The sequence below is a fragment of the Anser cygnoides genome, chromosome 4 (genome assembly GCF_040182565.1).
Source record: "Anser cygnoides isolate HZ-2024a breed goose chromosome 4, Taihu_goose_T2T_genome, whole genome shotgun sequence".
In the NCBI taxonomy this organism is placed as follows: Eukaryota; Metazoa; Chordata; class Aves; order Anseriformes; family Anatidae; genus Anser; species Anser cygnoides.
In genome coordinates, this window is record NC_089876.1 from 24,131,427 (window position 1) to 24,156,059 (window position 24,633).

At 35.6% G+C, this 24,633-nt stretch overlaps 1 protein-coding gene across 10 annotated transcripts in view; it reads left to right on the top strand.

Moving 5' to 3' along the window:
* Positions 1–24,633, top strand: part of WDR19 (WD repeat domain 19) — a 44,201-nt gene that overhangs the window by 8,575 nt on the left and 10,993 nt on the right. For 8 of the 10 annotated variants that reach the window (XR_007166585.2, XR_007166586.2, XR_007166587.2 and 5 more), the window contains 22 exons: positions 248–360; positions 1,561–1,734; positions 2,088–2,158; positions 2,979–3,151; positions 3,242–3,356; positions 4,181–4,287; positions 4,638–4,760; positions 6,524–6,673; positions 7,210–7,357; positions 7,951–8,155; positions 8,712–8,871; positions 9,458–9,568; positions 9,873–9,982; positions 11,109–11,166; positions 12,090–12,236; positions 12,344–12,426; positions 13,390–13,473; positions 14,563–14,709; positions 15,548–15,672; positions 17,074–17,186; positions 17,835–17,903; positions 19,585–19,662. Coding sequence is in view for 7 of the 10 variants with exons in the window: in XM_048072854.2 (XP_047928811.2) it covers positions 248–360; positions 1,561–1,734; positions 2,088–2,158; positions 2,979–3,151; positions 3,242–3,356; positions 4,181–4,287; positions 4,638–4,760; positions 6,524–6,673; positions 7,210–7,357; positions 7,951–8,155; positions 8,712–8,871; positions 9,458–9,568; positions 9,873–9,982; positions 11,109–11,166; positions 12,090–12,236; positions 12,344–12,426; positions 13,390–13,473; positions 14,563–14,709; positions 15,548–15,672; positions 17,074–17,186; positions 17,835–17,903; positions 19,585–19,662 (2,664 nt within the window). In the remaining 3 variants the exon portion in view is untranslated. Of the gene's footprint in view, positions 1–247; positions 361–1,560; positions 1,735–2,087; positions 2,159–2,978; positions 3,152–3,241; positions 3,357–4,180; positions 4,288–4,637; positions 4,761–6,523; positions 6,674–7,209; positions 7,358–7,950; positions 8,156–8,711; positions 8,872–9,457; positions 9,569–9,872; positions 9,983–11,108; positions 11,167–12,089; positions 12,237–12,343; positions 12,427–13,389; positions 13,474–14,562; positions 14,710–15,547; positions 15,673–17,073; positions 17,187–17,834; positions 17,904–19,584; positions 19,663–21,005; position 24,633 lie in introns of those variants that run through there. The other 2 variants (XM_048072860.2, XM_066995754.1) reach the window with 2 other exon arrangements.

Below are 24,633 nucleotides of genomic sequence, written 5' to 3' on the forward strand. Positions count from 1 at the left end.
AGGGACAAGTGTTGAATCTGAGATGTGTGCTCTCCTGGGCTTGCATTTAGATCTGTGAACCACTGGCTCACAAGGGAAATATCCTGAAAATCTCTTCCATTATTAATTAAGACTCAGGATTCAAATCCATGGGGCTCTTAAGGATTACCTTAAGTGCTGAATCTCATCTTTTAGGGAGAATGTAGGGCTTTATTTTAAAGTGATGCCATTCTTACTGAGTTAATTTTTTCTTTTCATTCATTGGCAGGTAAGTGTAGTGGTCGGCAAGAAGACTCTCTTTCTTTTTAATTTGAATGATCCTGATAACCCGATTGATCTGAAATTTCAGCAGTCTTATGGCAGTATTGTAACCTACAGATGGTGAGCAGAACTTCCTTAATGCAGCATTCTCATATTAACAAGTTGAAGATTTTCCCAGTAGTTCTGATAAATGCTGGAAATGAAAGCATATATCCCTTGCTCACACTGGACTTCTCTTGGATGTATGAATCTACATTTTGTAATTCTTTTATTTAACAATTCACTGGCTACGAAAGCAGTGTTGTCAAAATGTATTCGCCATTGGTATGCTCTGTTTTAGAACAATAATACTGTTGCTGTCCTGACAGTAGGTAAAATTGAGGGCTTTATAAGTTGCTCTCTATTTTGATGAGTAACTGATGAAAGAGCTGGGGGTGGAGTTGAATCTTTTGGCTTTTTTTCTGGGTTTACAAACTTAAGTAAAGTTCTTGTAGCCTCCCTGCTAGGTAATCTAATTAGTAATATTCACTTGAAGAAACCCCTAACCAGAAGTTTCCATTCTGTACCCAAAAGTAGCCATCCTGTTTCTGTATCTTTGACACAGTCTTTGTTCAGTCAATGTGTTATTGACATTTATTGCTGACACATAAACTCTGTAAGAAAATTTGTAGCTGTATGTTTCTTTATTTGTGGCCACGTATCTAACAAGGTGAACCCAGACGGTTTCCTTTGTGATTTTTTTTTTTCAATTAAGCAGATCAGATACAGCATGTCAGGGTTAATTCAAACAAGTAACTATTTCTGGTTTAACCTGGTTATTTGTACTTGACACTGTGAAAAGTAAACAAGCTATCTAATCACAAATACACACTGTAGCTTTGGTACTTTCACTGTGTTTGTAGCAGCATGCCTTAAGGGCAAAATGACTGCCATTATTGTTTTTAGCATAGCTTTGAAGTGACAGAGTCAGCCATGACCTTGAAATGGAATTTTCCATCTTCTGGAATGCTTATTCTAGTGATGATACTCACATTCTTTCTCCTAGCATCACTGTCATGTATTCTGCTTGCTGAAAGTAGAAGGGCATTAAAGAATTTAGAAGAGAGAATAAAGAAGATTTAAGATTAAACGCTGAGCACACTTGCATGAAAATTTTGTTTTTCTCCTTTAAGATATTTGTGTTTTTTTCACCTTAATCTGTACTATACTGTATTGTACTACACTATATATATAAATTCCCATACTTTGATTATTTTTCCCATTAAAGAGAGGCATTGACAGATTTTCGTACAACAAATGTCTCTTCTCTGAATTTAACAGGTATGGTGATGGCTACATTATGATTGGTTTCTCACGAGGGTGTTTTGTAGTCATTTCTACGCACATTCGTGAAATAGGTCAAGAAATCTTTCAAGCTCATAATCATAAGGATAATCTAACCAGCATTGCTATATCACAGTCATTGAACAAAGCTGCGTCATGTGGAGACAATTGGTAAGGGATAGTTTTATACATAACAAATAGGGTTCATCTCTTGTAACTTCATCTGTTTCTTTCCCACCCTGGAGGCCTTCCAAACTGGATGAATTGTGCCTTTTCCTCAGACTTTAGTTCTGTGAACAAATCATTTTGTACGGTTGCAGTGATAATCTATTTAGAGTGGTGGATAACAACGAGAGAGAAAGAAAGAGAGTGTGTGTATTGCTCTTTAGGAAATAGAAGGCATTTTACATTCATGCTCTAATTTTGCTCAATTAGGCTGTCTTGATAGGGCTGGATTGGGTTTATTCCAGTTTATGATGACTGAAAATTATAGTAGTGAGAATGACTGTTTATTTTTGTTTTAGCATTAAAATCCATGATCTGTCAGACCTGAGGGAGATGTATGCTATAATAAACTTGGATGATGAAAACAAAGGTATGTTAATAGTCTTCTGCTTGAGGACTGAAATTTTTTCAATTGGGTAAAACAGAATTTTGATGGCGACTCTGTTTACATTCATGCATTAACAAAAAGCATTGTTGCTGAAAAACTGTATAAATATAGAAATTACCATAAAGTCCTTCTTTCTCAATTAGTATACATTCAGTGACTCATAGCAAAATGGGAAAATACAGTTATTTCTAACAAGTTTTACTTTATCTGTTTGAAGTATAGAGAAGTACAGCTCTAAGAATATTTGATTAATTAGAGGTTGTCAGTTTTTCGGGTTTGGTTGTGGTTGTTTTGTTGGTGGTTTTTTGTTTGGTTGATTTTTTTTTTTGAATCTGTAATATGTTCTATTCAGATTACTAAGATAATATACTTAACCGTTTTCTGCTTATTTCCACCTTTTTTGGGTGATTGAGTCTTTTGGAGCTTTTCTTCATCTCTTGGACTATGGGATGATGCCTAATCTGTTCTCATCCTGATTTGTGCAAGTAGCTTCCAGAACATTGTTATAAGTTCTTGAGTAACGAGTTACTGCTATCATCTCCTGTTGCAATATCTGTAGATATTTCAGTTATTATTATACTCACTCTTAGGAAAATGCTAAATTAGTAAATTATGGTTTTGGTTTGAGTGATTCTAGTTAATCCTGAGATTATATTAATTGGTTAGGTTGTAATACATTAGTACACATATTCCTAGGTAGGAATTCCTGTCATTGTCGCATTCTAAAGTGAAGTGATTGCTTCTTGGTTTCATTTCAGTAGTCCTGTAAATGATTTTTTGCAAAAACTTGTAAATGTTTTAGGTGTAGAACATCTGGCTTGGACAGATGATGGACAGTTGTTGGCAGTATCTACACGAAGAGCATCCCTTCATGTTTTCTTGACAAAGCTTCCAATCCTGGGAGATGCTTGCAGTACGCGGATCGCATACCTCACTTCTCTTCTTGAAGTTACTATAGCCAATCACGTGGAGAGAGTATGATAGCCTCTTCCTTTTAAACTTCGTTTAGATAAAAGTAAAGTAAGAATTAATAGTGGATGGAAATTGATACTCTTTTTCTTACAGGAGCTACCAGTCACTGTCTCTGTTGAAGTAGAGCCCAGTTTTGTTGCTATTGGTGTCTATCATTTGGCTGTGGGAATGAACAATCGGGCTTGGTTTTATGCACTTGGAGAGAACAGTAAGCAGAGATTTCATTCTCTTATTTTAAACTACTGCATCATTGCATGTCTTTTCTTTTTTTTTTTTTTTTTTTTTTTGTAAATGCAGTATTGTGTTTAGCAATGCTGGACATTCTGCATTGTACAATAACAACTGGAATTGCCATATGGTCCTATTAGGACCAGATAATGATTTTCACAAACTGAAGTAGTCATGACAAGACATTGTAAGTAGAATCATGGAAAGGTTTGGGTTGGAAGGGACCTTAAAGATCATCTAGTTCCAAACCCCTGTCATGGGCAGGGACATTAGATAAAACAAAGTATTGGTTTAGGTTCAAGGTATAGGTAATGAAATGTAGAATTTTATTTATTTATTAGATCATGTTGTTAATTACTGAAAGCCTTCTAAGTTTTTGAGAAATTGTTTGACCCTGTCTTTAAATACTAAGGATCTGTATGATCTGTATTAAATGCTGAGTTTGGTAAATGTTTATGTTGTTTGTGTGGTGTAAGGTGAAATTTGTTATGCTATAATCAGATTTTGGACAGTGGTGTCTATAGCTTTCATGCCTCTCTAACCAGAACCTTTTTTTGAATAACAATAGATTAATCAAGACTGTAAGAATATTAGTCACAGTTGCATAGGAAGAGATTCTCTTGTACTTTCTAACTAGTTTTCTGACTGCTAAGAAGAAAGTCTCTGTATGTATGACTTGTCTCTCTGCTTATTTGTGAGTTCTTCACATCTGGTTACTCAGCTGCAAATTTAGATTATGATAAATGAAGACCTATACAAAATCAAAATGCTTATATCTGTTTCTTTTCCGTTTGAATTCTGTAGATGTAAAAAAGCTCAAAGATGTGGAGTACCTGGGTACGGTAGCAAACATGCATCTTAATTCTGATTATGCTGCTGCTCTCTTTGAGGGTAAAGTCCAATTGCATATGGTAAGAGCTCTGGCAATTTGGAGTGCTGAACTAATGAGTAGATTTAAGTTAAACAAGTTAAGTTTTAAACTTGAGAGAAAATGGTGTAATCTTCTGTTAAAGGAGATAAAAATAAAAACTCTTCAGATATTTTTTTTCTGGCTAATTAAAATATAAAACTGAGTTTCTAGAGACTTTAGAAATATAAACTACTCTAGAACAGGTGAGAGAAAATGTTTTCTTTTGAATTATTTCCTGTGGACAGGAAAAGTTGTTTTCATCTCATTTGCATACAGTTTGATACAGGCCAAACTTTGATACATTGTTGTTAACGGTGGAGTTTTTAAGTTCATTTTATTCTTCATATTTAGATAGAAAGTGAAGGTTTGGATGCTCAGGAAGAACGGGAAACTCGACTCTTCCCAGCTGGTGATGATAAATGCCGAATTTTGTGCCATGCTTTAACTGGTGACTTCCTCATATATGGCACGGATGTGAGTATTATTTCTGTTTTTAAGTGTCTTTGTAAACAGAATACATTTCTACCAAATGATTTGGATTATTACTCATTATATTTTTAGCAGAAATTATGCTTCTGAGAAATTTAATGTGGATTATCTTCTATGCAAAAGCAGTCAAAATTGCATCCAACTTCCTTTACTATTGAATTTGTATGAGATGCTTTGGCAGGAGGGTTAAGTTTTGCTTTTACTAGTGTTTAGTGCAAAGGGCTGCTTTTTAATAGCAGAATTTAATGCTATTGCAGTAGTGAGAGGTTTGGGAATCAATGTGTCTTCCAAATATAAGCAAAAAGATAGCCCTTGAAAATATGTTGAATTAGGTGGTAATGTGATAGATGTGGACAAAAAGGTAATGAGGTAAGCAGGTATGATACGTAAATGGAGGTCTTGACTTACTATTGAAGCTTTTGTCAGAAGATAATTTTTTAGGGGTGTTTCAACCAGGATAGAAATTAAGAGGGCACTGAAAAAACGATGTGAACATGTGCACATTGTTATGGTTTTGGGGGGAGATTTGGGGGGGGGGGGGGGGGGGTAGTTTCTTCGGGTTTAGTATTTTCTGCCACTGGGATTACAAGGTACGTTTGACATTGTAGTTCTGTGCTCTTTATAAGACAAGGTGTGACCTTCCAGAGGAAAGACAGAATTGCTGTCTTTGGTGTTATCACTGGTTTAATAACTTGAATGGTTTTCTAGGAGTCAAGTGCTTTCCTGTCTCCTCAGTTGCCTTTTTATCTAGGTAAAACTGGTATTGATGAATTTAAAATGCCAGATTCAAAGCTGATCAATTTGGTGTGTGCAAGTTTTACAATTGACTTCGAAAGCCTTCTTTTACTTCTGTTGTTCTTTGTGCAGTACTAGGTGATTAACACAATTTTTCAACAGTAAGTTTGATTACTTTTTTTCCCCCTGGATTAGGTACACCTGTACTTAAGAATTTGTAGTTCTTCCTGGGAGGCAAATTTTTCAGCACGGGTTGAAGGTTAAGCTCCTTTCAGGAAAGAGGCAGAAATTTCCCCTGGTTTGAGAACTTTGCAGTAAAGATAGTTGTTCTCCGTAAAGCAGAGAGAGAACAAGAGCACACCTTTTCTATCCCCTTCTCTAAAACTCTCTCATGGTTATGTTTTGCTTGAAGAGAAGTCAAGTAATAGGAACCAAAACAGAACCAAATAAATAGGTTAGTTTCCATTTTCTCCTGTATATGTGCAGAGAAAGAAGCACTTTCAGTAGGTAATTCAGATCTTGGCTGAAGATCTTATTGTTATGTTGGTTAATTTTGCTCTTACATTAGGATGTCTTAAGTTTACTTGGATGAATTCAGATCTCTGGATTCTTAGTTTATTTCTGTTTTTTGCAGTCACATGTACTGGAATTCACAACTAGTACTAATCAGAGAAGAAAGAGAAAGCTCTGTCCTGCTACAGTAATGGATACTTGTATCTTTTTATTAGGGAAAGCAGGAAATGGGGTTTTCATTAAAATAATAATAATAAATAAACAAAAATCTTCAAACATCCTTTTTTTTTTTTTACCCACCCCCTGAAAAGACTCAAGTTTTCCTGTCCTGCCCAGTAACATCTGTGAAGGAGGAAAGAAGCCAAAAAAAAAGCTGGAAATAATTTCTTTAAACACACTTCATGCTCAGAATTCTAGGAAGGGAAAAACTACGATCCTGTTAATTATCTATTTGTCATTTATTAGTGCCGTTATTAGATTTTTCTGATATTTCTTGTTAGACTGGAGTTATTCATTATTTCTACATTGAAGACTGGCAATATGTGAATGAATATCGTCATCCTGTCAGCGTGAGAAAAATTTTTCCCGATCCCAATGGAACCAGGCTGGCTTTCATAGATGAAAAAAGTGATGGCTTTGTCTACTGTCCAGTAAGTTAGTGTGGGATACCCATGCCATTGTATTTACAAGTGAGCTCTTACAGTGCATGTAGTAGAGAATGAAAAAACTTATGTCACTCCAGCATGTATGCTGGAAGAAGAAATTGCCAGAAAGGCTTGAAGATAACCTAATGGTAATGTAAGGAAATACAAATGTCACAGTAGATCAGGACAATTTAATTATACTAATTTCCTTGTCAGTAGTTGTCAGAAATGAATGTATTTGTGTATTCAAATACAGATAATTTAGCCAGGTAACAAGTACTACCTTTCAGTTTCACTGCCTGTCTCAATACCCTTCTTCTAAGGAAAGTAAATATCATGCTTATAACACTTACTTACTTCCTTTATGAGTTAAACAATTATTGTTATTCAGAGTCGCTGCTCATAAGAAAACTTCTTTGTAATATGAATTTCATATTTCTGCACTACTTTTGTTTCTTTATTTTTAATCATTATCATGATGAAAATTTACCTTGTGTCATTAGTCTTGCTTCCTAGTAATTTTACTTTTGCATTATTTGTAGGTAAGTGATAGATTATATGAGATTCCAAATTTCTCACCAACTATTAAAGGAATCCTGTGGGAAAACTGGCCAATGGATAAAGGTGTTTTTGTTGCTTATGATGATGATAAAGCATATACTTATGTCTTTCATAAAGATGCCATTCAAGGTACTGTAAATTCTTTTAAAATCTTATTAACTATTTCAGTTAATAAAGCAAAGCATGTTCTATTTTTTCTTTTCTGTTAAATATTTTCGTAACTGCGTATGAAAATGAACAGTGGTACACAAGTTTTGAAGTGTAACTGATTAACAGAAAACTAGATGTTGCGTAGGTTTCTCTGTAAAGTTGGTCTTAACCCTTCAGGCTTTTTGCTACTATAATCTTTTGTCTGAAATTTACATGTTGTGCTTTAACTGAATTTTGAAATATTCATGAGAAACTCTTCAGATTGAGATGACAAAACTCGTATTCACTTACTGTTTACCAAAACTGTAATCATAGCAATTTCTGTATTTTTGACAAGCACCAGTAAATTTATCTACAAACATTTGGAAAATGACTGTAATAATTTAGAAGATTTAAATTATGTATTTCTACAATGCTAAAAAGCATACACTTGTACAGTAGATCGTGACTATGAGAATTAGAAGCCTTGAGTTTAATACCCAGCAGATCTACGCTGACTGCTTACTATATTTTTTACCAAGTAGGGATTTTTTTAAATGATGTCTTCTTTTCTTCCTGATCCTGAAATCTAGGGTCCAAGGTTATATTGGCAGGTGGCACGGATGTCCCCTTTTCCCATAAACCTTTGCTGTTGTATAATGGAGAACTAACTTGTCAGACTCAGAGTGGGAAAACAAACAATATCTATCTCAGTACTCACAGTTTCCTTGGAAATTTGAAAGACTTTGGACCTAATGAGCTGGCAGAAATGCTTACTCAAACGTTAATGTTGAAAAGGTACATCTGTGTTTTAATTATATTGTGTAAAATGTTTTCTTCTGTGCTTATAGCTCTATACAGTGTATCCTAGCGATCTAAAAATGTCATACTGAGTATTGATAAATGATATTGATCCCTCAGGCCATGTAGCTGTCTATGCAGACCAAAGTAAGTGACACACTGCTGCTTTATTTGTTTTTCCACTGTCAAGTAAAAGTAATTTTTTCAAAACTGATCTGTGGTTCTGTGACAGTGGCTCTTCCAAACCCAGCTAAAAGTGATTCTTGCCCATTCACCTCACAATGTAATGAAACAAAGAAAAATCAGTATAACGGAAAGAATGCCAGAATAGGAAAAGCAGGTGATTTCCTGAAAAAGTGTGGTAGAAGGAGGAGAAAACAGTGCTGTAAGTTATATATTTGTATTTCTCCCTTCTTTCTGGTAATTGTTTCTCCATGGCTTAGAAGTAGAGACTTCTTGGGTTTTCCCTGCTCTAGTATTAGGAACAGAATGCGTTGAGAAGGAATTTTAGATACAAGTAATATTAGTTTTAAATTACTTTTGTCTTCTATAGGTTTTCTGAAGCATGGGAGATATGCAGGCTTCTGAATGACCCGTCTGGTTGGAATGAACTGGCCAAAGCCTGCTTATATCATATGGAGGTGGATTTTGCAATACGTGTTTATCGGACATTTGGTAATGCTGGGATGGTGATGTCACTAGAACAAATAAAGGTAGAATGTAAAGTCCCTTTTAATGGGAAACATTATGCATTAATTCTTCTTAAGAATTGCTGAATTATTATTCTTTTTGTGGAAATTTTGTTTCTTTTTAAATAAAAGGTGAATTATTTTCAAGGGAGTTAGTAGTCAGACATTCAGACTGCAGAACTCTTGACAGTTTGCTCTTCAGGTGGCTGCAGCATTCTACTGGGATGCACAACATTGTTTCCCACATTTGCTTGAGAGCAGCAGGATATGTTCATGTGTCAGACAGGCTCTTTGCCTTTGTTATTTGTGAGAAAATGTTTAAGGCCACTAATGTTTTTTAGGCAGATTGAAATTAGACTTCTAAAAGTGTACGTGAAATTGTACCTTAAGAATATGCTTCTGCAAAATGCTGATTTTAGACAGTGATTGCAATACTGGCTTTGAGCTACAAAAAGAAAGTGAGGGCTTTTTCTGGTTTGTAGAATCTGATATGTGTAATTGTCAAATGTCCAGATGTATTGTTTTACTGTGTATAATGGATTATGTTGTTTATGACCTTTTTTTTTCTTGTCTTTTGGCATTCTATTGGACCTATTGTGTCTTTTTACAGGGAATAGAAGACCACAACCTTTTAGCAGGACATCTTGCCATGTTTACTGGTGATTTTAATCTGGCTCAGGATTTATATCTGGCATCCTCCCGTCCTACTGCTGCACTTGAGGTATTCAAGATGTGTGAAATTTTTTTCTGCAATCTTCACCTTAATGTTGGAATATTTTACCTTCTGATAATTTTGCCCTTTTATAATTTTGTTCGTGCTATTGTGTGACCACCCGACATTCTTTTAGGATGTATGTAGCTCTCTCAAATTGTCTGCTTCCTTCTAGAGTACTAGCTCTATAACTGTATTTATATAATATTATAAGTATTATAAATATTATAGTATTATAATTGTGCAAGTATAAATTTCGTATTACAATTCAGAATTTGATATCTGCATCAGAAAATGTTACTCTTTTTCATAGATGCGAAAAGACTTGCAACACTGGGACAGTGCACTTCAGCTGGCTAAGCGGTTGGCCCCAGACCAAATCCCATTCATATCAAAGGAGTATGCAATGCAGCTTGAATTCACGTAAGTTCTCCTAAAATGCTGCTGTATAAAAATATTAAACCAGTGCTCATGCTAATTAGAAAAACAATGGAATTGAGATACATTAGCTTACGTTATTGCTGAAAAGGGAGCCTGTCAGTTCTTGCCACTATAGTGCCAGGAAAACTAGTTTTGTGTGAATACTTCACGCTAGAGACATAGGTTAGAAAATAATAGTTACTTTTGATTAATTACAGTATATCTGTGTTCTTTTCAACTGGTAGGTCAACTATATAATATAATCTACTAAATAGTACTTTGTTGCAGATCAGTGTTTGGAAAATAGAGAAAATTTACAGCATTTAACACTTCTTATATCAGATGAAAGCCTTGCATTTAAAACTTTAGCCTGTCTTTCTTTCAACACCCAAGAACCTTCATATTCTCACACATTTTAGATAGAGGAGTGTCAAATTTCAAGCCTGACAGTCTCTGAAGGAGAGAATGTATCATCCATTTGCCAGATTTTAAAGTCTGTTCTATAGGTAATTCTTTGTAGATTAAACACAGTCTGTTTAACATCAAAACCGAGGGGAAAATTTCTATATATTAGTAAAATTCCTGGAAAAACTCTTTCCCATCTCCATAATGCCCCTAGATCTGTGGGAGGACGCTTGCTGGTCACAGAAAGAGGAGGGAATGGGCAACTGAAGCTATGTGACCATCTGTAACTTGTGTTGTACTTAAGAAAACTGAAGGTACTTAAGAAAAAAAAGCTTTCATTTTTAGGATAAAAAAATACTAAATAATTTTAGAAGATTGGTTTATTTTCCAGCAAAATGTGTAGAAGTAGAGATTGAATTATTGAGGCATATTGCACACTTGGGTACTCTTTGCCTGTCTTTCAGGGAATTGTATTGGTCTCAGTGTAAAGGAATTGAGAAACGGATGGCCCTTTTCACTAATTGCTTAATAAAGTGTGAGGGAAACACAATCACATACTGTGTGACTTCCATCTTTTGTATACCTTGCATCCTTGTATGCAGTCTTTATGTCTGAAGCAAGACAAATAGATGCATAACCTGTCTCAAAGATTTGTTGTAGTGGGAAGGTAATTATCACTTCCTGTTAAAACTGTTGTTCCATATAACTTCCAATTTTCTTTTAGGGGTGATTATATTAATGCTCTGGCACATTATGAGAAGGGAATCACTGGAGACAATAAGGTAATTCCTTTTTAGTAACGATAGCATGTGTACTATCATACTGCACATTTAGTTGTCATGTTTCAGATTTACTAGGTTTTTGTATTCAGCTCTAAATCTGTACAACTACCGCTTTTGGGATAGTAGTCTTTGCACTTCTGTTATTTTTAATACACAGAACGATGCTTTCTCTACTTTTAAGGCAGTACTGCCATTGTATTAACATGGCACAACTAGACTTAGTTTTTTTTATCATTTGAACAGTTTCATAATAGACATGCAAATACCATGGGTAATATTGCCAGGATTTTCATTGTTGAAACAAAAGTCCTAATTATTCCTTCTGTTCTTCTTTACTGAGTTGTTATCTGCATAAAGATAGACAAGGATTGCATTAGAAAATAAACATAATGTTCAATAGATCCTCCCTTATTCTGGCATTGTTTTCCCTGATATTTGCAAAATGTCTATTATGAAACAGATCAAATGATAATAGGGAAACGTAATAGGGAAAATAGCAATTGTTTTCTGAATTCAGGCCATTTGGCTTTATAAAATATCAGTGGGATCACCACCTTTTAAAAAAAAATGAAGGGAGACTGCAAGTGTAATATTTCCTTCTTTTTCTGTTTTTACTGTTGGCTTTGAATGAAAAAGAGGAATAGTACTGAGCCAACTGTAAAAACATTCTCTGTAGGCTTGGCCTGGACAGATTTTGTAAGTAAAATGTAAAAATTTAACACCAAAGGTTAAGAAGAAAACTAAGTGGAGTTCTTAATAAGTAAATAATAGTTGAAGTTAAGCAAGAATTGCTAGACAAAAATTGATTTAACTGAGACCATGTAATATTTTGTTAATTTGATTCTGTGCTTTGTTGCTACAGTTTTGTGAGCTGAGGTTTCTGATGTATAACGTATAGTTACTGCTTTTTATTTGATTGCTAGTACCAGGAGCATGATGAAGCTTGCCTCGCTGGAATAGCTCAAATGTCCATTCGAACGGGAGATATCCGTCGAGGGGTAAACCAGGCCATTAAGCATCCCAGTAGGTTACTAAAAAGAGACTGTGGAACTATTCTGGAGAGCATGAAGGTATGCAGATGAGTTAATAAAGCTAAGGTTGAATTTGTGAATACATTCAGATATTTACTTGTAATCAGAATTTACAAATGATATTATATTGATTTTCAATATTACAGCAATTTTCAGAAGCTGCTCAGCTGTATGAAAAGGGACAATATTATGACAAGGCAGCATCAGTATACATCCGGTGTAAAAACTGGTACGTACGGGTTCCAGGGAAGTGTTACATTTCTTGAGACAGAGGAAGTGCTGTGTGCTCTTTAGGAAAGGACAAATCTGTTAATACTGCAAAATGTCTTATGTTTCATTGATTTTTATGGTTCCCTCCACCAAGCTTGAAGAAGAACAGTGTTCACCAGATATTCTCAAAAGCTAACGTTGGCTTAAATAGAGTCTTCCTGGAAATGGAGGATAGTCTTCCTGTTTCTTCTGGTTGTGTGATATGTTTAAATTAGTTACGTGCGGTTTTGAGTCCTTTGTGTGTGTGTGTGTGCACTGGATTTAATCATTTTATTCTTGTAGTTACTGTTTAGTTCATTAAATTTCTTTGGTTGTAAAATACATGGCTGAGACTGAATATTCAGATGGTTGGAAACAGTTCTAAGTTTGTGGTTCAAACGGAGTCAGTATCATGAGCTGTCAAAGCAACTAACATAATGTTCAATAATATTAATGTCTAAAGTGAGTTTGGTTATTGTGAAACTTACAGGGGATAAGTACAATTTGTGGAGAGACTTGAAGCCTTAGTTTTTACCTAATTACGTTTTATGCATTTTTAATATCAAGAGTAGATTATAGTAGAGATCAGAAATACCCCTCCTGTAGGTACAGTTTTAATACTGTGCTGCTTCTGTAGATGAGTTGGAGAATAATAGAGACAGAAATGGTCAGTCTGGCACTTCTTATGCTCATACATCTCAAACAAGGAAGGTACTGTGCTACTTAAGGCTTGTATGCCCATGAAGCAGTCTATAATTTCCAGTTCCGTTTCCATCAAGTGCAGCCTTTTGAAAATATAAAAATGCCTTCAAAGCTTATAGGTTATGTTCAGTTACTGCTTTTTCCTAACTCTTTTTCAGTATCAATATAAATATGCCTGTTTTACTGGAGAAAATCTGAAATCAGAAATATTTCTTAAATGACTACTATCTCGTCTGTCTAGGGCAAAGGTTGGTGAGCTTCTTTCTCATGTGTCATCTCCGAAGATTCATCTACAATATGCAAAGGCCAAAGAAGCAGATGGCAGGTGTGTTTGCATGCTTATCTGCATTTATAAAATAATATTATTTATGGAATACATTGTTCTTTCTATAAAAGACTTCAAATTTTACACAGAACATCCTTGTGAAAAGGGCTTCTGAAATCCGTAAGTTTAAGTGTTACATAAAGATTTTAACATAGTCTAAGGACCTACCACTAGTATCAAAGATGTGTTTTAATTGTTTTTTTGTGTGTTTTTTTTTTCCCATTCAAGCATTACTGTCTTTTTAACAAAAATTATTAAAGGTTTTAAGGTACTGCACCCAATGCAGCATTTCAGTTAGCAGAGCATTGAAGTCTAGTTTGTTTCTAACAGCTCCTTTCATAAAGCTGTGATTTTTAAGGTCATTCAAAGTGTGAATAATCATGAAAAAAATTCATTCTAGAAACACATGACTGTTACATCTTAACTGCCCTTGCAAAATACTGAATACAGTGAAACTATTGAATGAATGAAAAAGCCCCAGATAGGTTATATTTAATCACAAAAAGTAGTTTTCAGCTTGTCATTGCTTCTAAGTAAATGCGCTCCAGAATAACGACAGCTTATAATGGGAGACCACCAAAGCTAAATGATTGGGTTGATAAGAAAAAAAATACTGTTTGTGACAATTCCATAGTGTGAGAATGAGACATTGAACTTGTTTACAGAGCAGAAAATAAAGTATAATTTTCGAAATTCTACAACTATCTATCATCTGTGTGGATTTTATTATTCTCTCGGTCCCAAGTGATTTAATATAGAACCGATGGAACAGATGATGTTCACTGATGGAACAGATTAACTACTACTAAGATATACCCAAAGGGATGCTGGCAGAGTAGGTCAAAAATACTGGTGTGGCAGAAATTTTTCTGTTGTCTCAACCTTCCATCTCCCAAGATAAAGAGTGAAAGAAGAAAAAAGAAAGAGAGAAAAAAATCTTGGTAAATACAGAACAAGGCTATTAAATGCAAACTGAAAAGAAGGTGACATAGAATAACCTCTTAGAAGTAAAATACTGTTTGTTTCTTTCATACCATACTGTAAAGAGTTATTTAAAAGTTAGAAAAACTGAAACCATTGCTTTTACAGTTACAAGGAAGCTGTGATGGCTTATGAAAATGCAAAACAGTGGGACAGCGTAATCCGACTGTATTTGGATCACCTTAATAATCCTGAAAAGGCTGTTAATATTGTGAGAGAAACACAGTCTCTTGATGGAGCAAAGATGGTGGCCAGGTAATAATATATGACATAGATTAAAAAATCTTTGATCATCAAATCTTTTAATCATAGATTAAAAACCTTTGAGAGCTGTTAACTATGTTTCTTTCTTCCATGTTGTTGTCTGAGACTAAAATTGTGCTTAGTATAGTAAACTGAATTTAAATAAATCTTGTAAGCTTGTAGAATATATAATATTTCCATAACAGCAGTCTTTATGCATCCCATAACATCTCTCTTCTTACATTTGCTTTCTTTTCTGTTTAAATCATGTATCACTCTTAAACCACAATTGTATTTATGAAGTTAGTGATTTTCTAGATGCAACTATGGAGAACATAGTAATATCAATTGTTATACACAGTATTCTTATTAACTTCTCTCAGGAGTTATATTCTTAGTGTTCCTGTTTTATTGAACTTTCCGTTTATGGGATGGGCAGTCAGAGTTTAAAAAGGGTAAGAGAGGCCATACGTATTGGAAGTTGGTGAGGCATGCTAATGTGTCAGACTCTGGTTATTAGTGCTTGGTCAATGACTATATATTTCAGTTTAGTGATTTGAGTTCTCTAAAATTTGGGGCAATTAAGCAGGTACTGTTTTATTAATTTATCTTTAACTTTTTAACAATTATATTATCCTGAAGTAGTGAGTTTAGACAATAATAAAAGTTGCCATACTGTATTATTTATACTAAGTTAGTTTTAGTAACCTACTTAAAATATTAGAGATATAAAATAAACCAGAAATGTATTATACTTGTAGGCCACAAAATACAGTATGTTTCTTAAAACATTTGGAGTATTATTCATTATGTTACTTAACTAAAGTATTAATTTGTTCCTTTTGACTAGATTCTTCCTGAAGCTTGGTGACTATGGCTCTGCCATCCAATTCCTGGTCATGTCCAAGTGCAATAATGAGGCTTTCACATTAGCTCAACAACACAACAAGATGGAGATTTATGCTGATATCATCAGTGAGTATGCGAGTTCAGCAGTTTGTTTGTAATGTTTTGTGCTATTCTTTTAGTTGCTTTAGACCAATTTGAAATGATAAGACAAGGGCTGTGAAATTTGGTTTCCATTTCTGGTCTATTTTCAGTCACCATGGTCAGATTTGTCACCCTGTGTCTCATTCAGGCCTATAAGCTAGGGTTCACTTTCAGCTCAGGTGTCTCCCGTGATCCTCAGTATAGGTTGTTCTTAAATTCTTGACTGTGTTGGAGCTTTGTTTGTTTATCTACAGAGGTAAAGCATTTGTCTAGACTGTTTTCCTATGTCAGTTGTGGAATCTTTTTCTTTGACCTTAATATAGTTAGTACTACTTTTCTGAAACTTAGATTTTTACTAGTAAAATTGATTTTTATCCCCTCTTTTCTTTTTGTCATGGTTCCAGATCTTTTTTTTTTTAAAACATTTATGTTACTTGTCCTTTTTTTTTTTTTTTTTTTTTATCTTCCCTTAAGGCCCTTCATGGCCTCCTGTTGTCTCAGTGGAAGGCAAAAGGAGGACTTGCTGAGAAGCTCACTTTTACCTCAGGTTATCAAGTCAGTTAGTGGCCAGCTTGTTGATTTGCAACGCATTTTCTGTTTTTCTCCCCTGTCAGGCAGCCTTCTTTGTGGACACAGTTTCACATAAGTACATAAGTTTCTACCAAATTGTCTCGTGTTATTGATTAATCTCTTCCTTTAAAAATCTATTCTTGCTATGGTAACTATAAAAGATTGACAACAGTTAGCTTAGTGATGTACTATTACAGCTGCTTTTCAAGGTGGGCAGTATTGTCCTATTATTCCTTACGCTTTCTTCCTTCCCTCCTATCCAGAATAGGGTGTCTCAAATTGTAATTTAAGTGGGTGGAAAAACTTTAAAACTTACTCTGAAGAAGTGGCTGTCTTTGTTTTAGATGTGTGCAGTAAAATGGAAACTTGGTTAGAAGACTTGGTAGTATTCCCTGCTGCTACATGGTTAGATTGCTCCTGATAGTCTTTTACTGTGCAATACAGATATATTCTCATAATCTTAAATAAAATAATCCCAGTGATAATCTCGTAATTATTTCTTCTGTTTTATTGTTGCCAAGACATAATGAAAAAAAAATAATTACTGGGTCATAGTTATGCCATTTTATTATGTCTGTTAAATAAAAAACAGAAATCCCATTACAGTGTAAAACCTATGGAAACAATTATTACGCTGCGTTATTAGCTCCTGATGTCTGACATTTAGTCTTTGATTAAGTAGAAAAACGAATGCGTAAGACAATTTGAGTCTAGCTGGCTTTGTTTTCCTTTGTAAAATAGGAATTTAATTCTTTGGTAGGCTTTTGTCTTACTTAATAAGAATACTCTGCTATCCTTCCTTTCTTTGTGTTGCAGGTTCTGAGAATACTAGCAATGAAGATTATCAGAGCATTGCACTATATTTTGAAGGAGAAAAGAAACATTTTCAAGCAGGAAAATTTTTCTTGCTGTGTGGCCAATATGCACGGGTCAGTACTTAAAAGATAAACCAATGAGAGTTGAAGGGTCATAGAAACTGTCCAAAGTACAGGACTTCCAGATTAGAGACGTTCATGGTAGACTTTTTATCTGCCGTAACTGATATACATACTTAGCTTTTTTTACACCTTTTTATATTAGAGTGAGCTCTCTGTATTTATTATTGAATTATGAATTATGAATTATACAGTGCCACGCACATAAATTTTTCAAACAGTAGAGGCTCCAGGTGAATCAACAACACACTATTCTCTGTGAATCTCTAAATGACGTGAACGGATAAGTAGAATTTACTTAGAGTTTATTTGCTTAACCAGTGAAGATTTGGTCACTGAAGAAATAGGTTATTAAATAGCGTTGCATATCCAAACTTAAACCATTATTTTAAAAGAAGGAAGTATTTCAATTGACACTCCTGACACACAGGTCTGTCAGATGATGCCTACTAAGTGTAAATACTCTTTCTTGCAAGAGTAAGAGCTGCTGCTACCTTTATAGCATATGTGGTTATCCTGATGGCTATAAGCATCTAGTGCACTACTTTTCTGTCAAAAGACAGAAAGAAACAACCTGATAAAAGTGAGGTGAATGTTAAGTTCATGTATCTCAGTTTTAACTCTTTTTTTTTTTCATTTTAGGCATTAAAGCACTTTATAAAAAGTCCAAGCACAGAAGATAACTTATCTATAGAAATGGCAATTGAAACGGTAAGCAACTTTGTTACAACAACAAAAAATCTCATCTTTTCAAGAGGTGTACTTTCAGTATTATTGCATTTTCTTAGTGTCAATGAGTGTGTTTGGACAGATTGCAAATAGAAGGAAAACCCTATCAATAAAGGTGATATTTACATTGAGTAAATTAGTTCTGACACAAGTGGAAAAAGTGTTTTCAGTGTTCCTAGGAGAGTTTATTAATACATTAGTACCTTTATGGTTTCGAGTCAGAGATACCTGAGTGTGGAACTTTCTTTTTGTAACAATATTTGTATATGACTTCTCAGTCTTGCTGATTTTTCCAGTCTGTGCACTGTGGTAAGAGAGGTCAACATGCCTCCATTCTCTCTTCTTCTCTCACAGAATCACAGAATTGGTGGGGTTGGAAGGGACCTCTGAAGGTCATGTGGTCCAAGCCTTCTGCTCAAACAGGGGCACCTAGAGCAGGTTGCCCAGGACCACTTCTGGTCAAGTTTTGAATATTTCCATGGGTGGAGACACCACAACTTCTCTGGGCAATCTGTTCTAGTGCTCAGTCACCCTTGCAGTAAAATAGTGTTTCCCTGTGTTCAGGTGGAATTCCCTGTGTTTCACCTTGTGCCCATTGCCTCTTGTCCCATCACTGGGCACCACTGAAAAGAGCCTGGATATGTCCTCTTTGCACCCTCCCTTCAGGTATTTACATACATTGAGGAGATTCCCTCTGAGCCTTCTCTTCTCTAGGAAAAACAGTCCCAGCTTTCTGAGCATTTCCTCGTATGAGAGATGCTTCTGGCTCGTAGTCATCTGCATGGCCCTTTGCTGGACTCTCTCCAGTACATCCATTATCCCCCTTGTACTGGGGGGCCCAGAACTGGACACAGTACTCCAGATGTGGCTTCACCAGGGCCGAGCAGGGGGGAAATACTTAGCACTAGTGTTTAGTGCTATCTTCTTTCCACTGTGCAAACTATGCTCTGACTGCATCTGTCCCCTTGAAGGACTCCCAGCTTTGAAAATCTTGTTGGGTATCATTAGAGTTTTTTCAGATCCTTAAAACGGTAGAGCTGACTCCGCATGGAGCTAGCACAGCTACTCTGAAGGCCTTCCAGCTCACAGAGCTATGGGCAAGGCTTGTAAGACTGATGTTTGAGGTGTTGAATGATTCATTCTGGATCCAGATGTTTCAGCCCAGATGAGTAAGCCAAAGGCTATGAAACAGCACAAAGGCTATTGCTGCAGTTGTATGATATGGATCACTGTGGAATCCAACATCTCAGCCATGTTTTCAGACTGTCTCTTCAACTTTGGCCAGATAGTGCTGGCTTTATTCTATTGATCAGCACTGAATATTCCTCTGAGATACAAATTGTGCTGGGTTGATAGACATAGCTTTGTGATTGCGCTTCAGTTCGTGGTGCCTAGATTCGTAACCCTGAAGCAGAGGAACAGTTCGTGCTGATAGAGACCTGTTGGTTATAATCCCGACATAGCGCATTAAAAAATAAATGTGAACCTACTGCATGTCAGAGCTGGTGAACCAAGTAACCATCTGGTTTAAGCACACAGAACTAAGAAAAAATGTATTTTAAATATATCTAGTTTCAGTTTTTAATAAAAAGTCTCCTTGTGTATAAGTATTTTTTCCTTCCTCTTTCATGTAATGATAATTTCTTCTGTCTTTATTTAATAGGTGGGACAGGCAAAAGATGAAGCCCTAACAAATCAGCTGATAGATTATCTTATGGGAGAGAGCGATGGCATGCCTAAGGTACTGGATTTCTATCACTGCTGTTGCATCCTGTTGCTGTACTGCAAGGTCTTTTGAGTTTATTTTGTCCTAAATTTTTTGGTAGCTACAGATTGCTTTTTAGCTTGCTCTTATTGGGGAGTAACGCATATATGATCACTCTTTGAGCCATTTCACCCAGTAATTCCAGTTTCAGAAAGATAAGAAAGCAAGTAACTATCTTAGGTACAATCATCTTTCTCTAAGCTTAGCAGAGTAGATCCAAATTAATGCTCACACTGAGGAAAAGAGACAAAACTTAGCTGTTTGGTCATAGCAGCAAGCCAACTGGCAGTTGCCTTTCCCAGATGGTCAGTCAGCAAGACAAGCTGCAGCACTGACGTCTTCTAGCAGAATGGGGAATTGGTCTTATTGTTGTTGCAGTGGAAGAAAGTAAGGTGGTAGTAGTAGTGAATGAAGGACAAAAACCATTTACACATCAACTTAGGACAAAAGTTGTGGACAGGCTTTCAGAATTATTCAGCTCTCTGTTGTTTCTTAAGTGATCAATGACTCAAAAAGAGCTTAACCCAAAGCAGTTCAGTTTTAAAATGTGAATCGAAGGGAAGATTTGCCACTGAGATCACCTGAAAATGTACCGGCTTCGTGTGAATGCCCATATGACAACGGAAACTTTTTTTTTGAAAAAAAAAAATCTTTGTTTTTCTTAGTATGTTTACTTTAAATTTCAGATTGGTTATTCATCAAGTTAGTTTTATCTGCAAATAGAGGCTGCACTTCTGTAAACTAAAACAGTTTCTGCTCTGTGTTGGAGAATACATATTTATGATAAAAAAGAAAAATGAAATAACAGGAAGTACATTTGAAGGTTTTTGGTGTCAGACCTTACTAGCATGGAAGTTTGATTAACAATAGGAAATACTGTGGATGTTGATTTTTATGTTGTCATTCATAGGAAATCTTCCTTGGATCCTTAAAACCATATTTTTTTTTGGATATGATTTAGGAGGTGCTCTGTGTGCTAAGAGGCAGCTGTGAGGCTTCTTTTAAAGTCATGTGATAAAATTTAGAAATGACCACTGCCTTTCCTTCCAGGTTTCGTGCTCCTTTGTTAATTGCAAAGCATTCACTGGGTGTAATAAAAGGCTTTTGGTAGACTATTTCATCTCTTATGTATATAGGTAGGCATGTGGGAGTTGAAAGATATTTGCTGACAGATTTTTGTGTATTAGTAGCCAATACCATAGGTTTGGTGATAATAGAAAAGGATAATTCACAGTGTAAGCAGAACGTGTGTTGGATTTATGCTTGAAATACAAGAAGTAAATTTTGATCATACTCGGTTTGTGATTTTTTTTTTTCAGGGAAGATTAAAAACGTCCACTGTAAATACGGTGCTAGACATCACAACATCAGCATTGAGGTTACGATGACGAACAGCTCTGTTGCAGGGTGACTGCTGGTGTGTGATCAGTGAGCCAAATGGCACTGCACACAAGGTTTTCTGCTATGGAAGCCAGACCTCAGGTGCAGGCACTGCAGTCTGCAATTTATTCCTCAGTCAAGGAACTTAAGCTCTTGAGCTCAAACTCACAGTAAATATAGTCAGATACAAAATTATATTTATAGAAGAGAGTAAATTCTGCCTTACTGAGGGGAGTAAGGTTTGGTAACAATGGAGATGACGTGGTCTTGGTGCAGTAAGGCTATTTCACCCCTAATGTTACAGATGTGGTTTTTGATTCTTTAGCGAGATTAAATATTCTGTCTCTCTGCTCTCCATATAGTGTCAACAGATTTGATATGTCGGATTTTTAGACACAACTAGACAGCTGATGGCCGAGTCAACCTTGCTTTTATAAAATTAAAATTAAGAAAAAAATCCTCTATGTCTATAGGATCTCTTTTTATTTACCTCTTACTATTCATCTGTGATTTGAATGTTAACAATAATAAAATTATGAGAGAAGCAAAACGTAATCAAGCAAACAGAATCCAACTGCAGGAGACCAGAAGAGAATGAAGCCGATAGAGGCACAGTGTGAAAAATCTGAGCAGCATCTGTGTAAGCAGAAGTAATTTCATATTTATGCTGAAAGTAGGGTGGATAGTAGCTGTAGCATCCTGTCTTTCTTCTGTGAGCAGCAGCCTAGCCATCTGGTTGAAAAAAGTGCCTAGGATTGGGTAAGGGGAGCGAGTTACAGCATAATCTCCATAGTGAAGAGGTTTTAAAGATTTTAGAAGACATCCAGCAATTGTGTGAATGCCGTAATTGCCATATTTAACATTGTTTTGAAATTCAATGTAGAGCTTTCTTTTCTGTGTTTAAAAGCTCTTTCTTGTTCTTCTGAATGCTATAATCCAATCTGCCATAGTCTCTCTCAGTGAGTAACATAATTTTACTTAATCAAATCATACCTATTTGTTTAAAAAATCGACTTAGAAAGCAATTCACCCTTATCCTTATTATGCTATGGAGCCATACCAAGCACATGGGGTTGGTTTTAGAGAATAGCAGCTTTTATGTGGTAGTACTTTTGTAAAGCTGAAAGTGAGAGTGAATTTAAAATAGCCGTGCAGCAGAAACTTGCTAATCCTTTTGGCATTCATCTTCGAACCAGGTAATTGCTCAGAGCAGCCTGGTTGCTTTTCTCACCCAACAACCTTATGGGATTTTAATGAAGTACCATATTAAGAAAATTATTATACCTAGCATAATTTTGCTGCACTATTGTCTAATAATAAACCCTTTCTTTTAATGTGTTATTATGTTGCCTACTGTATTTATTAACTTGCAAAGATTCTTAATTTTTCACGTGTGTCCTGTTGTATTTTTCAGGAAACATTAACTAGCAAGGTTCTGCTGTTTTATGTGTGCATAGTTTCTAAGTACAAGTGGTTTAAAAAGCAAAACTAAATTAAAATTCTGGCTATCTAAAATTAAGGTCAGTTAGATTGCAATAATTCTTTTTTTCTGAAGATTTTAGGAAATGTGGTGACAACTGATTATTCCTTCCTCTATTTATTGCTTTTAAACAGCTAATTTTGAAAGTTATGATATGAAAGTAGAACATAAGACTCACTTCTTCTTAAATGCCTTCTACTTTTATATTTCCTTCTACATACAGCTGCTGCGTGAATTATTTAAATATTTTATTTAATGAAAACACAACTGAGGGCATGGCAAATACCATATTGGGTGGCTGGTCTTCTCTGGGACAGGATCCTTCTTCCTGGGCAGGAGAACAGGGAGAGGTGCAGCCTGGAGGGGGAAGCGCAGCCTTCTGCTACCGCGGTGTAGCAGCTGTCTGCGTCTGTGCTAGGAGGTGTCAGGAGCTGGGAAAAATTACATCCTGACCTACCACTCATAATATTTTTCTTTCGGCTCAACTCAGGGAACTCAGGATAAATAATATTCACTAATAGACGCAGTTGTGTTTACTTTATTGTACAAATAACTGTTTCAAAATTGTTAAATTAAGGTACTTACCATGTTCTAACTTTGGATTGAGTGTTACTTAAAATTCCATTCCATCATTAGTTTACTTTCAGTCACTTAACATTTTGCCTCATATTGAGAGTTAAAAAGAAGAAGTTGACCTGCCCTTTTTCTTTCTGTATACCAGTCTTCCTCTCTTGCTTTTATTTCAGTGATTTTTCTTCTGTTTATTTATTTATTTTTTTTTCCCTGCCTCTCAAGTAAGAAGTTAATCTTTGCAGTTGTCTTCTTTATCAGGAAACGCATTTATACCTTTCATATTTCTCTTCCTTTTAATGTCTTTTGTTTGTGTGTTTGAGACTTGCATACAGAAGCTACACAGTATTCCAGAGAACAGCACGTTGATTAATACAATTATTTTTAAGGATTTTTTTATTATTTTAACATAAATATATACTTTGTAAGTGTTTGGTTTTACTAATAATATCACAGAATTAGTTGTGTTTGGCTTTTTTTTTTTTTTGATTGGTTTGGTTTTGCTAAGCTGTCCATAAAGCTACCAGTGTTTGGTTTTTTTTTTTTTCTGATTTGCCTGTATTTAAGTTGGGAACATACCATTATGTACAGTATTGCAGATTAAATTAATCTTGATTATTTCAAAGATTGTTACACACTTCTTTTTTTTTTTATTCCATTTTTGAAATCACTGTTAAAGATATAAAATAGTGGCCCTAGGCCAGATTATTATTTTTTTAATAACTGTTCCTTTTCCTCATAAGCAAGGCCATATTATCTTGCAGTTTGTATTTTGGCTGTGTTTTTAGGAATAACAAAAGGGTTTTGAGGGTTTTCTCAAAATACCCATGGAAGTGCAGTTCTCTTGATGAGTGTGCTAGCTATTTGGGTACCAATGCTGCCATCTTGCTTTTTAAAGTTTTGGTTTAAAAATATTTCACTCGTTTTTTTGATGTTGGATTGCCAGTTCTTGTGTGAACCCTTTGCTGCATTTGCCATTCTTGAGTCCTCTTATATCAACAGTACATAGTATAGCAAACTAGAAATTTTATGCACTTTGTTAGCTGATTGTCCCCATAGTTTTCAACTCTTTTATCTGTCTTGGGTGTCTGCCCTATTGTCCTGGTGCAGTACAGGCTTTCACAACCACCTATAGCCATCCTTATTCATGCTAAGCACTATCACGCTAAGCACTATCTGCATCTAGAGACACAATAACAACTTCAAGCATCTCCAGCAAGATTTTGGAGTCCTTTGGTTCTCTCCTGTTGCCGTAGATGACTTCAGGTTGGAAGTTGTTAGCTTTCCACCCGTACAGGGCAGCTAACCCCAGGGCCCTCAGGGGGCATTCGTCTGGCCCTGGCCGAGCAGCCAGAGCTCCCAGGGGAACAAACGTAGCGTGGCTAAAGCCTGGTGGTGTGGACAGTGCTTCACAAACCAAGGCAGCTTGTCCACGTCCTTTGGAAAGCGTGGTGGTGGGACAGGCAGGTCAAGAAGGGGAGCACAACAGTATGTGTTTAGTCAGTATTAATTGCTTT